Source organism: Oncorhynchus masou, chromosome 2 (genome assembly GCF_036934945.1).
Source record: "Oncorhynchus masou masou isolate Uvic2021 chromosome 2, UVic_Omas_1.1, whole genome shotgun sequence".
NCBI classification, from domain to species: domain Eukaryota; kingdom Metazoa; phylum Chordata; class Actinopteri; order Salmoniformes; family Salmonidae; genus Oncorhynchus; species Oncorhynchus masou.
In genome coordinates, this window is record NC_088213.1 from 23,535,178 (window position 1) to 23,553,838 (window position 18,661).

General features: G+C 43.8%; 1 protein-coding gene across 3 annotated transcripts in view; it reads right to left on the minus strand.

The window, feature by feature from the left end:
• Positions 1-18,661, minus strand: part of LOC135557140 (alpha-ketoglutarate-dependent dioxygenase FTO-like) — a 229,162-nt gene that overhangs the window by 150,812 nt on the left and 59,689 nt on the right. For 2 of the 3 annotated variants that reach the window (XM_064990359.1, XM_064990355.1), the window contains exons 5-7: positions 11,754-11,833; positions 10,379-10,522; positions 5,490-5,609 (exon numbers count right to left, since the gene is read on the minus strand). In XM_064990359.1, coding sequence (XP_064846431.1) covers positions 5,490-5,609; positions 10,379-10,522; positions 11,754-11,833 — 344 coding nt within the window. Of the gene's footprint in view, positions 1-3,518; positions 4,661-5,489; positions 5,610-10,378; positions 10,523-11,753; positions 11,834-18,661 lie in introns of those variants that run through there. The other variant, XM_064990364.1, reaches the window with a different exon arrangement.

Genomic DNA, 18,661 nt, shown 5'->3' on the forward strand with positions numbered 1-18,661 from the left:
AACAATAATCTTGGAGTAATTTCTTTTCAGTGTGGAGGGTTGTAAATAGGTTGCAGCAGGTGTGTTAATATAGAGCTGGAGGTAAACAAGGCCGAGCTGGAATGAACACCAGGATTATACACTATTCTGTGTTCTGTGATAAGGACAACACACATTACTATCCAGGTAGCCTGGTGCGCGCACACACACACACACACACACACACACACACACACACACACACACACACACACACACACACGCATAAACTACTCCACATTTCATATACTGTTACATACACACACAACATCACAAACAAGTACAAATAATCAGACACCCTTAACATTACAAACATACTCAATATCGATAAGACAGCTACAGTGCATTCTACTAAAACGCTAAACTGAAAAACTGCTAAGATTTACCAGAAGATGAATGGTTTTATAATACAAAATATATAAGTAATAAAAGTAATAAAAATGCTCTTTAAACAATTTAATGTTTAGTTCACACTTAATCTGGCTTGCATGTGTGTGGCCTGTATATGAAACTGTTAGAAAATGTTGCCCTAGAATGTCAAGCTAGAGAGTGAAACAGAGTAGTATGATTCTACTGTAGCTAAGGCTCAATAAACTAGAGAGTGAAACAGAGTAGTATGATTCTACTGTAGCTAAGGCTCAATAAACTAGAGAGTGAAACAGAGTAGTGTGAGTCTACTGTAGCTAAGGCTCAATAAACTAGAGAGTGAAACAGAGTAGTATGATTCTACTGAGCTCTCAATAAACTAGAGAGTGAAACAGAGTAGTGTGATTCTAAGGCTCAATAAACTAGAGAGTGAAACAGAGTAGTGTGATTCTACTGTAGCTTAGCCTCAATAAACTAGAGAGTGAAACAGAGTAGTGTGATTCTACTGTAGCTAAGGCTCAATAAACTAGAGAGTGAAACAGAGTAGTGTGATTCTACTGTAGCTTAGCCTCAATAAACTAGAGAGTGAAACAGAGTAGTATGATTCTACTGTATCGAAGCCTCAATAAACTAGAGAGTGAAACAGAGTAGTATGATTCTACTGTATCTAAGCCTCAAGCCTTTAAATGTCCTGCTCTTTCTTACCTACCGGGCACAGAAAAACAACCACGAGCACAACCCCCAAAAAAAAAACATTCCCCCAAAATGATTAACACTGAAACTGCACACTACAGAACCATAACATCTATAATGTTTTACAAACCCATCAAATAAGTGGATAGGGATTAATTGGCCCCGACGACCTTAAAATAATTATATGAACAGTGCAACTCTAAACTCCCAATGAAATTGATACACTTTGATAATTAGATTCTTGGCTCTGACCCGCTGAAGTCAATAAAGGTTATTAAGGCCAATTGCTGTCTAAACGCATTAGAGGCAGAGTAAACTGTCTGTCTATAGGAGGGAGGGAGGCCCTCCTGCACTAGTTCAGCCCAGCACCAATACGATAATCCATTCTGCGTCCTGAGGTTTCTCCTCTCCCGCCGGTGTCTGTCTGCACTCTGCCATACAAAACCAGATTGGATTCGCTTAACCTTTCCAGAGCTTTGATCAAATGAGCTCACACTGCAATAACATTTACATTGACCCCTCTCTCTCTTTCTATCTCTCTGTCATTCTCTCCTTGAAGCTCCATCCCCTCCTCCCCCTTGCTAGGTCAATAACCTAATCAGCTATCGATGGCGACCTGGCCAGCCTGCGAGTGATTGCTCTGTGCTCCCCCTGAGTCGTTCCCCTCAGCAGCCCGCCCCAGATTGTTACTAAGGACCAACATTAAAGACGGAGGGAGCGAGGGAAAGGAGAAGAGAAATGATGAAACGGTCACAGGCCGCGTCCCTACACATCACGTTCCTCCACGGCTACATGACGGGAGTGTGACCAAACCCAGAGGAAGAGAGAGACTGACAAAATGGTTACAGGGAGACGCTAGAAGACATGGCCCGGGTACCCCTTCCTGTTTTGTAGATCTTGAAGTATACAAATATATTCAAGTGTGTGGATTATATTTATTGTGAAAGTAGATACATTTTCTTGATACACGCTGAAAGATTTTCATCTACAAGGATCGTTCAACTGTCAAATGAGGAATAGAGAGAAGGAGAGGGAGAAGGGGAGGGAGAGAGGGAGAAGGGGAGGGAGAGAGGGAGAGGAACAGAGAGAGAGAGAGAGAGAGAGAGAAAACCGTCTGAAATCTCTGCATGCCAGCAGCTTTTTAAGTTATGATATGAGCAGCCACAGAAGTCAGGGAAAGTGACAAATTAGGGGAGAAGCTGTAGTGTGCAGGCAGAGCTGGTATATCAATTAAAGTCAAACAGAGTGCATACATTAGCATCATCACACACACACACACACACACACACACACACACACACACACACACACACACACACACACACACACACACACACACACACACACACACACACACACACACACACATAAACACACACCAAAAAAGGAAATATGCAATTTTTTGTTGCTTCTCCCGCACAGCAAAAAGAAGGATATAAAAAATGAAAGATAATAAATGCCACACCAGTATTTAAAATATTTTGCATAAAGCCAGACTGTCTCTCTCCTTTTGTTAGCCAGGTGGAAGCTATTCATTGTTGCTGGTTTAAGTAAATGTCAGGATTGTATGAGATCCATGATAGTAGGTCCTAGGGGGGCTGGGCTGCGGACCGGGCCCATCCAAACCATAACAGGGTTCCACCGCCCCTCGCTCCATTCCTAGTCTGGATCACAGGGGAACAGAGCCTTTACACCCCTGTCCTTTAACCACGGGGCGCAGCCTGTACCCCTCGTCTTCTGAGAGAGGTGGAACCCTGGACCTTCTTCATACCTGTTCTCATATCTGATAGGCACTTCAATTCCTTTATCTATGCATAGAGCACTCGTGTACCCACCCACCCACCCACCCTCCCACACCCACCCTCCCACACCTGATCTGAATACTCTTTATTTATCCTCTCTCGACCACTGACTTCCATCTACCTCTTCTTGTTTCTATTAGGAAGCGACTTCAATTCATGAGGTAACAGTTTGGAGATAAAAGGAAGAGAGAGAAAACCTCTGGATGTGTTTTATCAGAATGTCATTCAGATGGCAGGGTGAGTATTTGCATGACAACAGGATGGAGAACAGGGACTGAGCCCTAGGGAGGAAACTAGCATCTATAAACAGACAGCCTTGCATTGTGTTCAGTCTTTTTCAGAAGCTGCTATGTATGTCGCAGGCATAGACCCACACACACACATACACCCGCACACACACATACACACACAAATCCAATATTATACCGTCTTTGTTGTCAATTAAAAACAGCACACACTACTGTGTTTTTCCTTTTTTTTATGTGTCTAATATGTTTAACATTTTCAAGATTAAGCATATAGCGTGAAATTATCTCAAAATATGAATAAATATTAAAATGTCATACATTTAGGACACTGCAGATTATTTAAATAGTAAAATGTGACCAGAGAAAAACACCAACTGACACACTGATATTCTGATATTTTAAATAGTTTTGCTAAAAAATTATAATAAAAATAGTTTATGTATAAGTATATGAAAATATAAACAATGTAAGTAAGTTATAAAATCATTTGACAATTCAAATAGAAGTGTAATAAACAAACATAAGCGATCGAAAAAAGGAAAATAAAAATGAATATATGACTGATTTCTATAATACTGAGAAAGGCCTATTTAATCAGTATGTGGTACAATATTGCTTATGAAAGCACAAAGAGCCTCCATCAACAATAGTGGCCCATTTGATTTGTTCATTTTCCACAAACACAACGAGCATGGTTTGATTTACTTAATGGGTCAAAGACAAATACCTCGCTGATAAACTACTTCATGTTGTTTCATTTAGAAAACAACACAATGCACCTTCAGTAAAATACAAAATGATAAAGAAGAAAACTAATAAATAGATTTTACAGAAGCTACATGGGAAAATATAAATTAACAGCATGCCTCTAATATAAAATACAAAATAGTAAAACAAACATTGCTCTAAAGGGAATGAGAATTTTTTTTAAATAAAAAATGATGCTGTAGACTACTCAAGGCAATGTGTAGCAGACACACATCTGCATGTCTGACTAGTGTCATGAAAAACTAAATGGTGAGTGGGGTCTGGTTGACAGTGAGAGAGAGAGTGAGAGAGACACACACAGATGGTTGACCATCAGAGAGAGACAGAGAGAGGGATGGCTGGTTTATCATCAGAGAGAGAGAGAGAGAGAGCGAGATGGCTGGTTTATCATCAGAGAGAGAGAGCGAGAGAGAGAGACACACACAGCTGGTTGGCCATCAGAGAGAGAGAGATGGCTGGTTTATCATGAGAGAGAGAGAGAGAGACACACACAGATCAAGTCTTCACATCTCACTCCTGCTCCTCTCTAAGTACAGGTTCAAATCACACACTTCATCTGAGCTCTAGATGAGATTAGACCCGTCTCCCCCTCCTCCTGGCTGTGTGGACGCGAGTGAGCCAGCCAGCCAGCCTGCCTGCCTGCCAGCCTGCCTGTCTGACTGACTGCCTCCCTGTGTCTCAGTGCAGAGCAGCACCGTGCTTCTCCAGGCTCCTCTCTTTATCCCCGCTTGAGTATTAGATGTGATTACTGCTCAGCGCTCCACACTGACAAAGACAGAGAGAGAGAGAGAGCACAGAGGAAGGGAGGCAGGGAGGCAGGGAGAGATGGAGGGAGAAAGAGAGAGAGGGAGCACAGCTCTGGTCTTGGCTGTTTCAGTGATACAAGAGTGCCCCCTACTGCTCCACTCTGCAGAGTTACAACGCACACTTTGATACAACAGCAGAGCTGAGATTAGACTTAACGTACACACGCACGCACGCACGCACGCACGCACACACGCACGCACGCACACACACACACACACACACACACACACACACACACACACACACACACACACGGTAAACAGATGTAACTAAGTAGACTTCAATGTGAACAACCCATCCTCTCTCATTTATGAGAATGAAATGACTGAGAAAATGGAAAGATGTGTCAGAACAATTACTAGTCCTTGTGATTTGGTGAAGAGCTGAGTAAGACCATGTGGAACCAGACATTCTTAAAATCACACCCGGGGTGTGACACAAAGACACTTCACAATCACACCTGCACTCTCTGACTATTATCGGTCTAGTTTGTGCAATGAACTCAAGCACAGGCATATTTGACGTTACACAGATGTATACAGCCAATCAGCATCAGATCCTGATGGAGGCTGTCCACTGTGAGAATGCTGATCACGTTGGAACAGGAAACTGTGTCACTAATAATCACTGACTGCAGAAGTGTGTGAATGAACTGAAGTGTTACAGTAAAGCTCTTTGTGATTAGACTTTGTATGGCTCTTAAATGGCAATCGTAGACAGTCAACCTTACTACTACACACTAGTATGTGTTATTACTGGGTCCCAGTGGGTCTCTGTGCAGTCTTACCATGAGCTCCATCTCTCTCCAGTCATTCTCCAGCTGCTCCATGGGTCTGGACCACCAGCTGCAGAACCGGGTGTAACGCTGGCCCTGGAACCAGTACTGCCTCAGCCACTCAAACTCCACCTGCACACAACAGTCAGGTAGAGGAACCATATGGGATTATAGGAATAGTCCAGATCCTAGACAGGCAGTGGTAGATCAGTCAAGCCGTATGAAGTCCAGATGGAAATATTGGAAAGCGAAAACTTGCAAAAGCATGGTGGTACAAAAACATGGAAGTATATCCGTCTATCAACGCCAAGGCCTCTACTGTGCTTTAGAGCGCGAGTGAGAGACAGGAGATAACAAAAGGTTAAATCTGTCTGTTGGGGATTTCCCCTAGTCAGATATGTACAGAGAATGAAGTGTACTGGAGTCTAGACATCCTAGAATGTCTGTTTACACAGATGGTCATCCCTATGAGAATAGACAACACACCCCTCTCACAATACACCCCTCGACCCCCATTTCCCAAACCATCCCGACCCTAGACGCCTATACGCCACATTGCTCAACCCTCTCCTCACTCCTATTTCCTCCTCCTCCTAAACTCCCCTCCTCCACTCCTCCTCCACCTCCTCCTCCCCTACTCCTCCTCCCCTACTCCTCCTCCCCTACTCCTCCTCCCCTCCTCCTCCCTCGCTCCGCAGGGGAATGACAGTTTACTCTGCAGAGCGGCTCACCTGTCCTCCACTGGGAGTGTTTATGTTTTCAGCTCTTTTGAAGTGCTGATTTAATCCTCACAAGGACACGTCATGTAGCCAGGTGTATGGATGTGTGTGTGTATGTGTGTTTGTCTGAGAAAGTGTGTGTCAGAGATTGCCCCAAATGTCGGTGATGCAAATGCAAGGCGCTCTGAGCTTCCCTCTCCGAAAACATCCTACAAAGCACTGTTCCAGTATCATCCTCCCAACAATACATACACCATTTCATTTGACATAGACAACTGTAGACCACAAGGTGAGGAGTACAAAAGAGTTGCATATCAAATGTGAAAGTGACTACAAGACCTACTGTTCATCTCCAACTACTAGTCTGTGTATTGTTCTTGTAGGGGGCATTAGTATGTATGGTACAGGGTTACATTAGCTCTATAACACATAAGAACAATACAGAGGAAGAAGATGACAAGAATACAAAGACATTTCCACTTCACCCTTTGTTCAGTGGCTGGCCTTCTAGGCTATGCAGTGGCACAGGATACAGAGAAACTATCCGCCATTTTGGATCCAAAGGGGGCTGATCACAGCGGTTTGACATGCAGGGGCTGGGTCACGTACGGGGGGGTACATGGGCCATAGCACGGTTCAGCACCTTCACAACCACTCCATACAACAGACCCTTCAAACAAATGTCAACCGTTCAACCCTCCCCTCCCCCCTTGAACAGTACAGCTCACACACACAACAAAGCAAGAGAGAGGGGACAAACATAGACTGTCCTTTCTCTACCTCCTCCCACCGCTCCCCTTTTCTCTCTGATTGTCCGTCTGTCCTTTACTGAGGGAACACAGCCTGTGGCTCCGCTTTGAGCCGACATGGACTCCTAGCCCCCGCGGAGCATGGCAATGGCAGCCTCAAAGCCAGGCGACTGCGGCATCTGTGGGACGCCTGGCATTTGGAGCCTGAGCCGCCCGGCTGTGAGTTACTGAGAGGGAAACACTGACTAAATGCCACCTGCCCAGGTAGAGATCGAAAGAGAGAGATGGAGAGAGAGATGGAGAGAGTCATCGCCATCGTTAGGCTAGATTTTCTCCTCTGCCTAGCCCGCTCTGGGTTCTGGGAGCAGGAAGACTGAGAGGGGCCCCTTCCCTGTGGTGTCTCCTGTCATCTCTCCAGGTGACGGACGTGCTAACTGCACATTAGCACTCCGCTCAGCCTCCCACTCACCATGGCGACCCAGGAGTCAAAGCCAAGTAGTCCCTTTCAGTATTTAATGAAGCAGGGTTTTTCCACACCTCTCGGTGGTCCCCCAGCAGACTTGACCAATCAATTTCCGTCTGTTCCATGCCGTGCGGCCCCCGAGGTAGGAGCTGATGAGAGACGGATCGATATCAACCTGCCTCTTTCTGTTTACTTTCCTGGAACTGCCCCCACATCACATCAACCAGGAGCACTGAGCCCTGTTGCCTGTCTCCAGAGGTCCACACTTCACACTCATCACACCTTGGCCACCATGGACACACACACACACACACACCTTGAGGAGATACAAACTGTACTCACAGACAGACTCACACAACCTGTCCTTACTCATTATAGGACCACAGACAATAATATGCTCCAAATTACACATTTCAATTACATTCTTTCTCAACTGAAAACAGGATAGGAAAAAACTGTTCCCTACAGGTCAGTCACAAACTCTCTGACTCCACAAGGAAGAGTGGTGTGGCCTTTTAGCTACTTGACAAACACTGTTACTCACTAGGGAGGGAGAGGCCTGGAAAACATACTGTACAGGACAGAGGAAGGTCAGAGGAACTACCTGGCTGATTACACTTGTACCTTCCCCCGTCTCTAGCAGAACCAGACATGTGGGACTTACTTAGTGCGTCACACCCTCCAATATTTACTGAGCAGGGACAGGCTTCATTAGGGGGGTCCCAGAGGGCACATTGTCACACATCCACCTGGGAAGTGACACGATGGCTTTAAATGAGACAAGACGTTTGTGTCTGGGATTAGCATTTCAAAGCCAAACACACACACACACACAAACAGGGCCGTGTGGCGATGGGATGTGACGTGATGCTAGCCCCCTGTTCGTGCCATGACAGGATGGGATGACGTGATGCTAGTCCCTTGTTCGTGCCACCGTGTTCCGTGTGGCGATGGGATGTGACGTGATGCTAGCCCCTGTTCCCAAACACACAGACAGGGCCGTGTGGCGATGGGATGGATGCTGACGTGATGCTAGCGTGATGCTAGCCCCTGTTCGTGCCACCGTGCACACCGGCTCCAACACACAGACAGGGCCGTGTGGCGATGGGATGTGACGTGATGCTAGCCCCTGATGACAGGGCCGTGTGGCGATGGGATGTGACGTGATGCTAGCCCCCTGTTCGTGCCACCGTTCCAACACACAGACAGGGCCGTGTGGCGATGGGATGTGACGTGATGCTAGCCCCCTGTTCGTGCCACCGTTCCAACACACAGACAGGGCCGTGTGGCGATGGGATGTGACGTGATGCTAGCCCCCTGTTCGTCCCACCGTTCCAACACATAGACAGGAAGATTAGAGTAGAGAGGCCAGGAGGGCCTAGAATCAACTAGAAACCGGTCTCTCTCCCTCTGCTATGCCAGGTGCTGTTCTCCTGTCCTCTACCCATCAACCCCTGCTTCAACTCCCTCCTCTGGCTACTAACATTCTCCCCCTCTACCTGAACACACGTTCCTCAGATGGCTGACATTCAGCTTCATCCCCATCACAACCCTAAACACCCCCCTTCCCCCCTCAATCCCTACCCAAACAACTGTCAAACCCCCTCTAAGCATACACGACACACAGTACAGCAGCATCAGCCAGGCAGCCGGCCGGTCGATCTCCTGTTTATCACTTTTTAAAGAAATGCCCAAAAGGTGTTGGTCAGGTCAGCCTGTCTGACGAGCCTCTGCTTGTTCGCTCTACGGTCGTCCATGTCAAACACGACCCATGCAATATGCACCCGCTAACCGACAAAACTAGCCGTCATAGTAAATAACTCTGCCAACAACACATCATTTAAGTGGGTGTTCTGCCCTCATGGGCAACTCAGAACAAATGGCCCAATCCATCATCATGGCCCTGGGGACGCCAGGTAGAGTAGAGCAGGGCCAGGCCCCTGAGAGAGGGCTCCATCCCCTCCTCTCCCAGCCTTTTATAAATAGCCTCCTGTTTTCCTAAATAAACAGTGCGCACCCCCCAGCCAGGCCTACACTGGGTAATCCTGTGGTGCTGCGCTGTGAGCAGGTGTTCTCTCTCTCTCTCTCTCTGCGATGGAGACCAGGTGTTGGCTAGGCCTCTCCCTCTATCTCTTTCTATACCCCTCTCTATACCTCTCTCTCTGTCTGTCTCTTTCTCTCTCGCTCTCTCATATTGTCTGAATAATTAATACTGGCTACAACCTTTAAACAACCTCACGCCAGGCTCATCTGTCATGGCATCCCGTGTGGTTCCTGACTCGGCCCGCTGCTGTGGTTACCTGGGAGTAGTGAGGATAACACATACAGAGGGTGGAGAGGTGAAGTGCTATTTTAACCATTAGCCCCTGGCAGTCAGGGGCAGGCTGGGCTGCAGAAGGCTGTATTGAGCAAGCTGCCACTGTAAAGCGTGAACGGCCCCCATAGGGTCTATGGGCCCCGGAGCCAGATTCACTGATTGTTCTGTGTGAAAGGGGCCATGATCTCGATCCTTAGACAAACAAGAGCAACCTGGACTTATGAAATATTTCTCCCATAACATAAATACCCACGGTAGCTATGAATGATGTCAACTTAAATATTGACAACCTCTTTATTTTCCTATGGAAGGGCCTTAACCCTGGTTATGTGACCGAAAGTAGAAAGGGAACGATTATACACAACTACCCTTTCCTTGAATGAGGGTTCCAAAAGGGTTATTTGGCTGTCTCCATAGGATAGGCCTTTTTGGTTCCAGGTAGAACCCTCTGTGTAAACAGAACTCAAAATGGTTCTACCTGGAACCAAAAGGTTTCTACCTGGAACTAAAAAGGGTTCTTCAAAGGAATCTCCTATGGGGACAGCCGAAAAACCCTTTTAGGTTCGAGATAGCAATTTTTTTCTAAGAGTGTAGGTAGGACACAAAGTTAGGCCTATCGTAGAACCCCAAAAGTTAGTCACACACAGTCACACCTCGTTGTGTATCTCCTCGTAGCCTTGCAGGGTAGCTGGCAGCAGGGACAGTAGGCTGTGGGTCCCTGTTTCTGGGTCTGTGCTCAGGTTAGACAGGGCCTCCCGGCAGCGGGACTGGATGTAGTCCAGGGTCCCGGTGGAACACTGTGAGGACAGACACTCAAAAAAGGTTGGGAAATAATGCATGTATTCTGGGAGCATGAGGGCCTCTTGGAATTCTAGAATAGAAGGTAGAATCTGTTAACTTCTTCGATATAGGGGGCGCTCTTTTAATTTTTGGATAAAAAAACGTTCCCGTTTTAAACAAGATATTTTGTCACGAAAAGATGCTCGACTATGCATATAATTGACAGCTTTGGAAAGAAAACACTCTGACGTTTCCAAAACTGCAAAGATATTGTCTGTGAGTGTGAGAACTAATGCTGCAGGCGAAACCAAGATGAAATTTCATACAGGAAGTGCCCCAGATTTTGAATGCGCTGTGTTCCAATGTCTCCTCCGTCGAAATTATTGCGCAATCTCCAGCTGCGTGCATTTTTCCATTTGGTTCAGAGGAGAAAGGCAACTGCCACGAATGATTTATCATCGAATATATATGTGAAAAACACCTTGAGGATTGATTCTAAACAACATTTGCCATGTTTCTGTCGATATTATGGAGTTAATTTGGAAAAAAGTTTGGCGTTGTAATGACTGAATTTTTTTTTTCCTTAGCCAAACGTGATGAACAAAACGGAGCGATTTCTCCTACACAAATAATATTTTTGGAAAAACTGAACATTTGCTATCTAACTGAGAGTCTCCTCATTGAAAACATCCGAAGTTCTTCAAAAGGTAAATTATTTTATTTGAATGCTTTTCTTGTTTTTGTGAAAATGCTGCCTGCTGAATGCTAGGCTTAATGCTATGCTAGCTATGAATACTCTTACACAAATGCTTGTGGAGCTATTGTTGAAAAGCATCTTTTGAAAATCTGAGATGACAGTGTTGTTAACAAAAGGCTAAGCTTGTGAGCCAATATATTTATTTCATTTCATTTGCGATTTTCATGAATAGTTAACGTTGCGTTATGCTAATGAGCTTGAGGCTATGATTACGCTTCCGGATACGGGATTGCTCGACGCAAGAAGTTAACAAAAGGCTAAGCTTGTGAGTGAATATATTTATTTCATTTCGTTTGCGATTTTCATGAATAGTTAACGTTGCGTTATGGTAATGAGCTTGAGGCTATGATTACGCTCCCGGATACGGGATTGCTCGACGCAAGAAGTTAAAGAAAGGTAGTGGAATATACGGTATCCTATAAAATAAATAAATCATTATTAGAATCAGGCCAGGGTCTCCAAGCCCCCAGTGTACCCCAGGCCCCTCTCACCTCCGCCACTCTGTGTGTAGAGCTGAAGCGGGCTGAGTCTCCAGCCAGAACACAGTGCTGATGGGTCCTGTTCAGGTCATCTGGGGACAGAGGAGGACACACCACGGTCACCACACAACCAACACCAGTCAACTATCCCAAATATTAAGAGGCAATGATGTTCACAACAATTTACTATGAATATAGGCCTCCACAAATGCCAAATGTTTTCATTCTGTTTTAACCTTTGTTAGAACACGAGACACCACACCACACTTGTCCACTAGTGGAATGAAGATCGACAGTATAATTGAAATGTCTGTTTAATAACTTTTGCCTCTTTATTATGATGTGCCTGAGTTATCACCTTGTCGGACCCTTTCTCCCCACTCAAACAGATGGCTCGTTTCAAATATTTCTTGCTAACCTAACAATGCTATCGCTAAACCTATCAAATGGCAACGCCTTCTATTATATAAGAACACAGATGCCAGAGTCTGGTTATCACCAGAGTCTACCTGAAAAATCTGTCAATGTGCCTTTGAGCAAGGCACATAACCATAATTGCTCCTGTATCTGTATCCTTTATCAGAAATGCTAATATTTATGCTAACGATCTATTTATTTTTTTTACAAACATGTTAAGTGTTGGCCATTAGATTGTTAACAGTGCAATTGTACAGCCTCTCAAGTGCACCAGTGTTCACTGAAAAGTGACCTGTTTCAAGGTGTCAGTGGTTCAGGACAGGTTAGGGCATGGGGTGTATTCATTAGGGCACACCATTATGTAGGTGGAAACTATGTTGAATAATAATAAACTACATTCATCAATCTGACTCCATTATTATGTGAATAAATGTAACAAGCCCTGTGTGTCTTTGGAGGATCTAGCAAGATGGTGAACAATTGCATCACCAACTCAGTATGACTATAATGAACATGTCTATCTTGCAGCGTTATGCAGTTATTGAGAGGCTAGATACAAATAGCTAATCCTGGCAACAAATGTTCTCGCATTCATTTATTGATGCACCATAAAAACACATTTGCTGCTCCACACCAGCTAAATAGACTGCCAGGTCCTCTATCTACCAATCTCGGTCCAGCAGCAGGATCAGTGAAATGTGAGCATTATTCTACTTCATTGAACAAAAACAGTCAGATCTCATTCATTCCCTCATGATGGAGGTATCATATCAACAAACACTGTCAGATCTCATTCCTCATGATGGAGGTCTCATATCAACATACACAGTCAGATCTCATTCATTCCCTCATGATGGAGGTCTCCTATCAACATACACAGTCAGATCTCATTCATTCCCTCATGATGGAGGTCTCATATCAACATACACAGTCAGATCTCATTCATTCCCTCATGATGGAGGTCTCATATCAACAAACACTGTCAGATCTCATTCATTCCCTCAAGATGGAGGTCTCATATCAACAAACGCTGTCAGATCTCATTCCTCATGATGGAGGTCTCCTATCAACAAACGCTGTCAGATCTCATTCCTCATGATGGAGGTCTCCTATCAACATACACAGTCAGATATCATTCATTCCCTCATGATGGAGGTCTCATATCAACAAACACAGTCAGATCTCATTCATTCCGTCCTGATGGAGGTCTCATATCAACAAACACAGTCAGATCTCATTAATTCCCTCCTGATGGAGGTCTCATATCAACAAACACAGTCAGATCTCATTCATTCCGTCATGATGGAGGTCTCATATCAACAAACACTGTCAGATCTCATTCATTCACTCATGATGGAGGTCTCATATCAACATACACAGTCAGATCTCATTCCTCATGATGGAGGTCTCAAATTAACAAACATTGTCAGATCTAATTTTTTCCCTCATGATGGAAGTCTCATATCAACAAACACTGTCAGATCTCATTCATTCACTCATGATGGAGGTCTCATATCAACATACACTGTCAGATCTAATTCCTCATGACGGAGGTCTCATATTAACAAACACAGTCAGATCTCATTAATTCCCTCATGATGGAGGTCTCATATCAACAAACACTGTCAGATCTAATTCCTCATGATGGAGGTCTCATATCAACAAACACTGTCAGATCTCATTAATTCCCTCATGATGGAGGTCTCATATCAACAAACACAGTCAGATCTCATTCATTCCCTCATGATGGAGGTCTCATATCAACAAACACAGTCAGATCTCATTCATTCCCTCATGATGGAGGTCTCATATCAACATACACTGTCAGATCTAATTCCTCATGACGGAGGTCTCATATCAACAAACACTGTCAGATCTCATTCATTCCCTCATGATGGAGGTCTCATATCAACAAACACTGTCAGATCTAATTCCTCATGATGGAGGTCTCATATCAACAAACACTGTCAGATCTCAATCCTCATGATGGAGGTCTCATATCAACAAACACAGTCAGATCTCATTCATTCCCTCATGATGGAGGTCTCATATCAACATACACTGTCAGATCTAATTCCTCATGACGGAGGTCTCATATCAACAAACACTGTCAGATCTCATTCATTCCCTCATGATGGAGGTCTCATATCAACAAACACAGTCAGATCTTATTCAATCCCTCGTGATGGAGGTCTCATATCAACATACACAGTCAGATCTAATTCCTCATGATGGAGGTCTCATATCAACAAACACTGTCAGATCTCATTCATTCCCTCATGATGGAGGTCTCATATCAATAAACACTGTCAGATCTAATTCCTCATGACGGAGGTCTCATATCAACAAACACAGTCAGATCTCATTAATTCCCTCATGACGGAGGTCTCATATCAACAAACACTGTCAGATCTCATTCATTCCCTCATGATGGAGGTCTCATATCAACAAACACTGTCAGATCTAATTCCTCATGATGGAGGTCTCATATCAACAAACAAACACAGTCAGATCTCAGATGGAGGTCTCATATCAACAAACACAGATCAGATCCATTCATTCATGATGGAGGTCTCATATCAACAAACACAGTCAGATCTTATTCATTCCCTCGTGATGGAGGTCTCATATCAACATACACAGTCAGATCTAATTCCTCATGATGGAGGTCTCATATCAACAAACACTGTCAGATCTCATTCATTCCCTCATGATGGAGGTCTCATATCAACATACACTGTCAGATCTAATTCCTCATGACGGAGGTCTCATATCAACAAACACAGTCAGATCTCATTAATTCCCTCATGATGGAGGTCTCATATCAACATACACAGTCAGATGATGGAGGTCTCATATCAACATAACAGTCAGATCTCATTCCTCATGATGGAGGTCTCATATCAACATACACAGTCAGATCTCATTCCTCATGATGGAGGTCTCATATCAACAAACACTGTCAGATCTCATTCAATCCCTCATGATGGAGGTCTCATATCAACATACACTGTCAGATCTAATTCCTCATGATGGAGGTCTCATATCAACAAACACTGTCAGATCTCATTCATTCCCTCATGATGGAGGTCTCATATCAACAAACACAGTCAGATCTCATTCATTCCCTCATGATGGAGGTCTCATATCAACAAACACTGTCAGATCTAATTCCTCATGATGGAGGTCTCATATCAACAAACACTGTCAGATCTCATTCATTCCCTCATGATGGAGGTCTCATATCAACAAACACAGATCAGATGGAGGTCTCATATCAACAAACACAGTCAGATCTCATTCATTCCCTCATGATGGAGGTCTCATATCAACAAACATTGTCAGATCTCATTCCTCATGATGGAGGTCTCATATCAACAAACACTGTCAGATCTCATTCCTCATGATGGAGGTCTCATATCAACATACACTGTCAGATCTAATTCCTCATGATGGAGGTCTCATATCAACAAACACTGTCAGATCTCATTCATTCCCTCATGATGGAGGTCTCATATCAACAAACACTGTCAGATCTAATTCCTCATGATGGAGGTCTCATATCAACAAACACTGTCAGATCTCAATCCTCATGATGGAGGTCTCATATCAACAAACACAGTCAGATCTCATTCATTCCCTCATGATGGAGGTCTCATATCAACATACACTGTCAGATCTAATTCCTCATGACGGAGGTCTCATATCAACAAACACTGTCAGATCTCATTCATTCCCTCATGATGGAGGTCTCATATCAACAAACACAGTCAGATCTTATTCAATCCCTCGTGATGGAGGTCTCATATCAACATACACAGTCAGATCTAATTCCTCATGACGGAGGTCTCATATCAACAAACACTGTCAGATCTCATTCATTCCCTCATGATGGAGGTCTCATATCAATAAACACTGTCAGATCTAATTCCTCATGACGGAGGTCTCATATCAACAAACACAGTCAGATCTCATTAATTCCCTCATGATGGAGGTCTCATATCAACATACACAGTCAGATCTCATTCCTCATGATGGAGGTCTCATATCAACATAAACAGTCAGATCTCATTCCTCATGATGCAGGTCTCATATCAACAAACACAGTCAGATCTCATTCCTCATGATGGAGGTCTCATATCAACAAACACTGTCAGATCTCATTCAATCCCTCATGATGGAGGTCTCATATCAACAAACACTGTCAGATCTAATTCCTCATGACGGAGGTCTCATATCAACAAACACTGTCAGATCTCATTCATTCCCTCATGATGGAGGTCTCATATCAACAAACACAGTCAGATCTCATTCATTCCCTCATGATGGAGGTCTCATATCAACAAACACTGTCAGATCTAATTCCTCATGATGGAGGTCTCATATCAACAAACACTGTCAGATCTCATTAATTCCCTCATGATGGAGGTCTCATATCAACAAACACAGTCAGATCTCATTCATTCCCTCATGATGGAGGTCTCATATCAACAAACACTGTCAGATCTCATTCCTCATGATGGAGGTCTCATATCAACAAACACTGTCAGATCTCATTCCTGATGGAGGTCTCATATCAACAAACACTGATCTCAATTCCTCATGATGGAGGTCTCATATCAACAAACACAGTCAGATCTCATTCATTCCCTCATGATGGAGGTCTCATATCAACATACACTGTCAGATCTAATTCCTCATGACGGAGGTCTCATATCAACAAACACTGTCAGATCTCATTCATTCCCTCATGATGGAGGTCTCATATCAACAAACACAGTCAGATCTTATTCAATCCCTCGTGATGGAGGTCTCATATCAACATACACAGTCAGATCTAATTCCTCATGACGGAGGTCTCATATCAACAAACACTGTCAGATCTCATTCATTCCCTCATGATGGAGGTCTCATATCAATAAACACTGTCAGATCTAATTCCTCATGATGGAGGTATCATATCAACATACACTGTCAGATCTAATTCCTCATGACGGAGGTCTCATATCAACAAACACAGTCAGATCTCATTAATTCCCTCATGATGGAGGTCTCATATCAACATACACAGTCAGATCTCATTCCTCATGATGGAGGTCTCATATCAACATACACAGTCAGATCTCATTCCTCATGATGCAGGTCTCATATCAACAAACACAGTCAGATCTCATTCCCTCATGATGGAGGTCTCATATCAACAAACACTGTCAGATCTCATTCAATCCCTCATGATGGAGGTCTCATATCAACATACACTGTCAGATCTAATTCCTCATGACGGAGGTCTCATATCAACAAACACTGTCAGATCTCATTCATTCCCTCATGATGGAGGTCTCATATCAACAAACACAGTCAGATCTCATTAATTCCCTCATGATGGAGGTCTCATATCAACAAACACTGTCAGATCTAATTCCTCATGATGGAGGTCTCATATCAACAAACACTGTCAGATCTCATTCATTCCCTCATGATGGAGGTCTCATATCAACAAACACAGTCAGATCTCATTCCCTCATGATGGAGGTCTCATATCAACAAACATTGTCAGATCTCATTCCTCATGATGGAGGTCTCATATCAACAAACACTGTCAGATCTCATTCCTCATGATGGAGGTCTCATATCAACATGACTGTCAGGAGATGGAGGTCTCATATCAACAAACACTGTCAGATCTCATTCATTCCCTCATGATGGAGGTCTCATATCAACAAACACAGTCAGATCTCATTCATTCCTCATGATGCAGGTCTCATATCAACAAACACTGTCAGATCTAATTCCTCATGATGGAGGTCTCATATCAACAAACACTGTCAGATCTCATTCATTCCTCATGATGGAGGTCTCATATCAACAAACACTGTCAGATCTCATTCATTCCCTCATGATGGAGGTCTCATATCAACAAACACAGTCATGATGGAGGTCATTCCCTCATGATGGAGGTCATATCAACAAACATTGTCAGATCTCATTCCTCATGATGGAGGTCTCATATCAACAAACACTGTCAGATCTCATTCCTCATGATGGAGGTCTCATATCAACATACACAGTCAGATCTCATTCCTCATGATGGAGGTCTCATATCAACATAAACAGTCAGATCTCATTCCTCATGATGCAGGACTCATATCAACAAACACAGTCTGATCTCATTCCTCATGATGGAGGTCTCATATCAACAAACACTGTCAGATCTAATTCCTCATGACGGAGGTCTCATATCAACAAACACTGTCAGATCTCATTCATTCCCTCATGATGGAGGTCTCATATCAACAAACACAGTCAGATCTTATTCAATCCCTCGTGATGGAGGTCTCATATCAACATACACAGTCAGATCTAATTCCTCATGACGGAGGTCTCATATCAACAAACACTGTCAGATCTCATTCATTCCCTCATGATGGAGGTCTCATATCAATAAACACTGTCAGATCTAATTCCTCATGACGGAGGTCTCATATCAACAAACACAGTCAGAT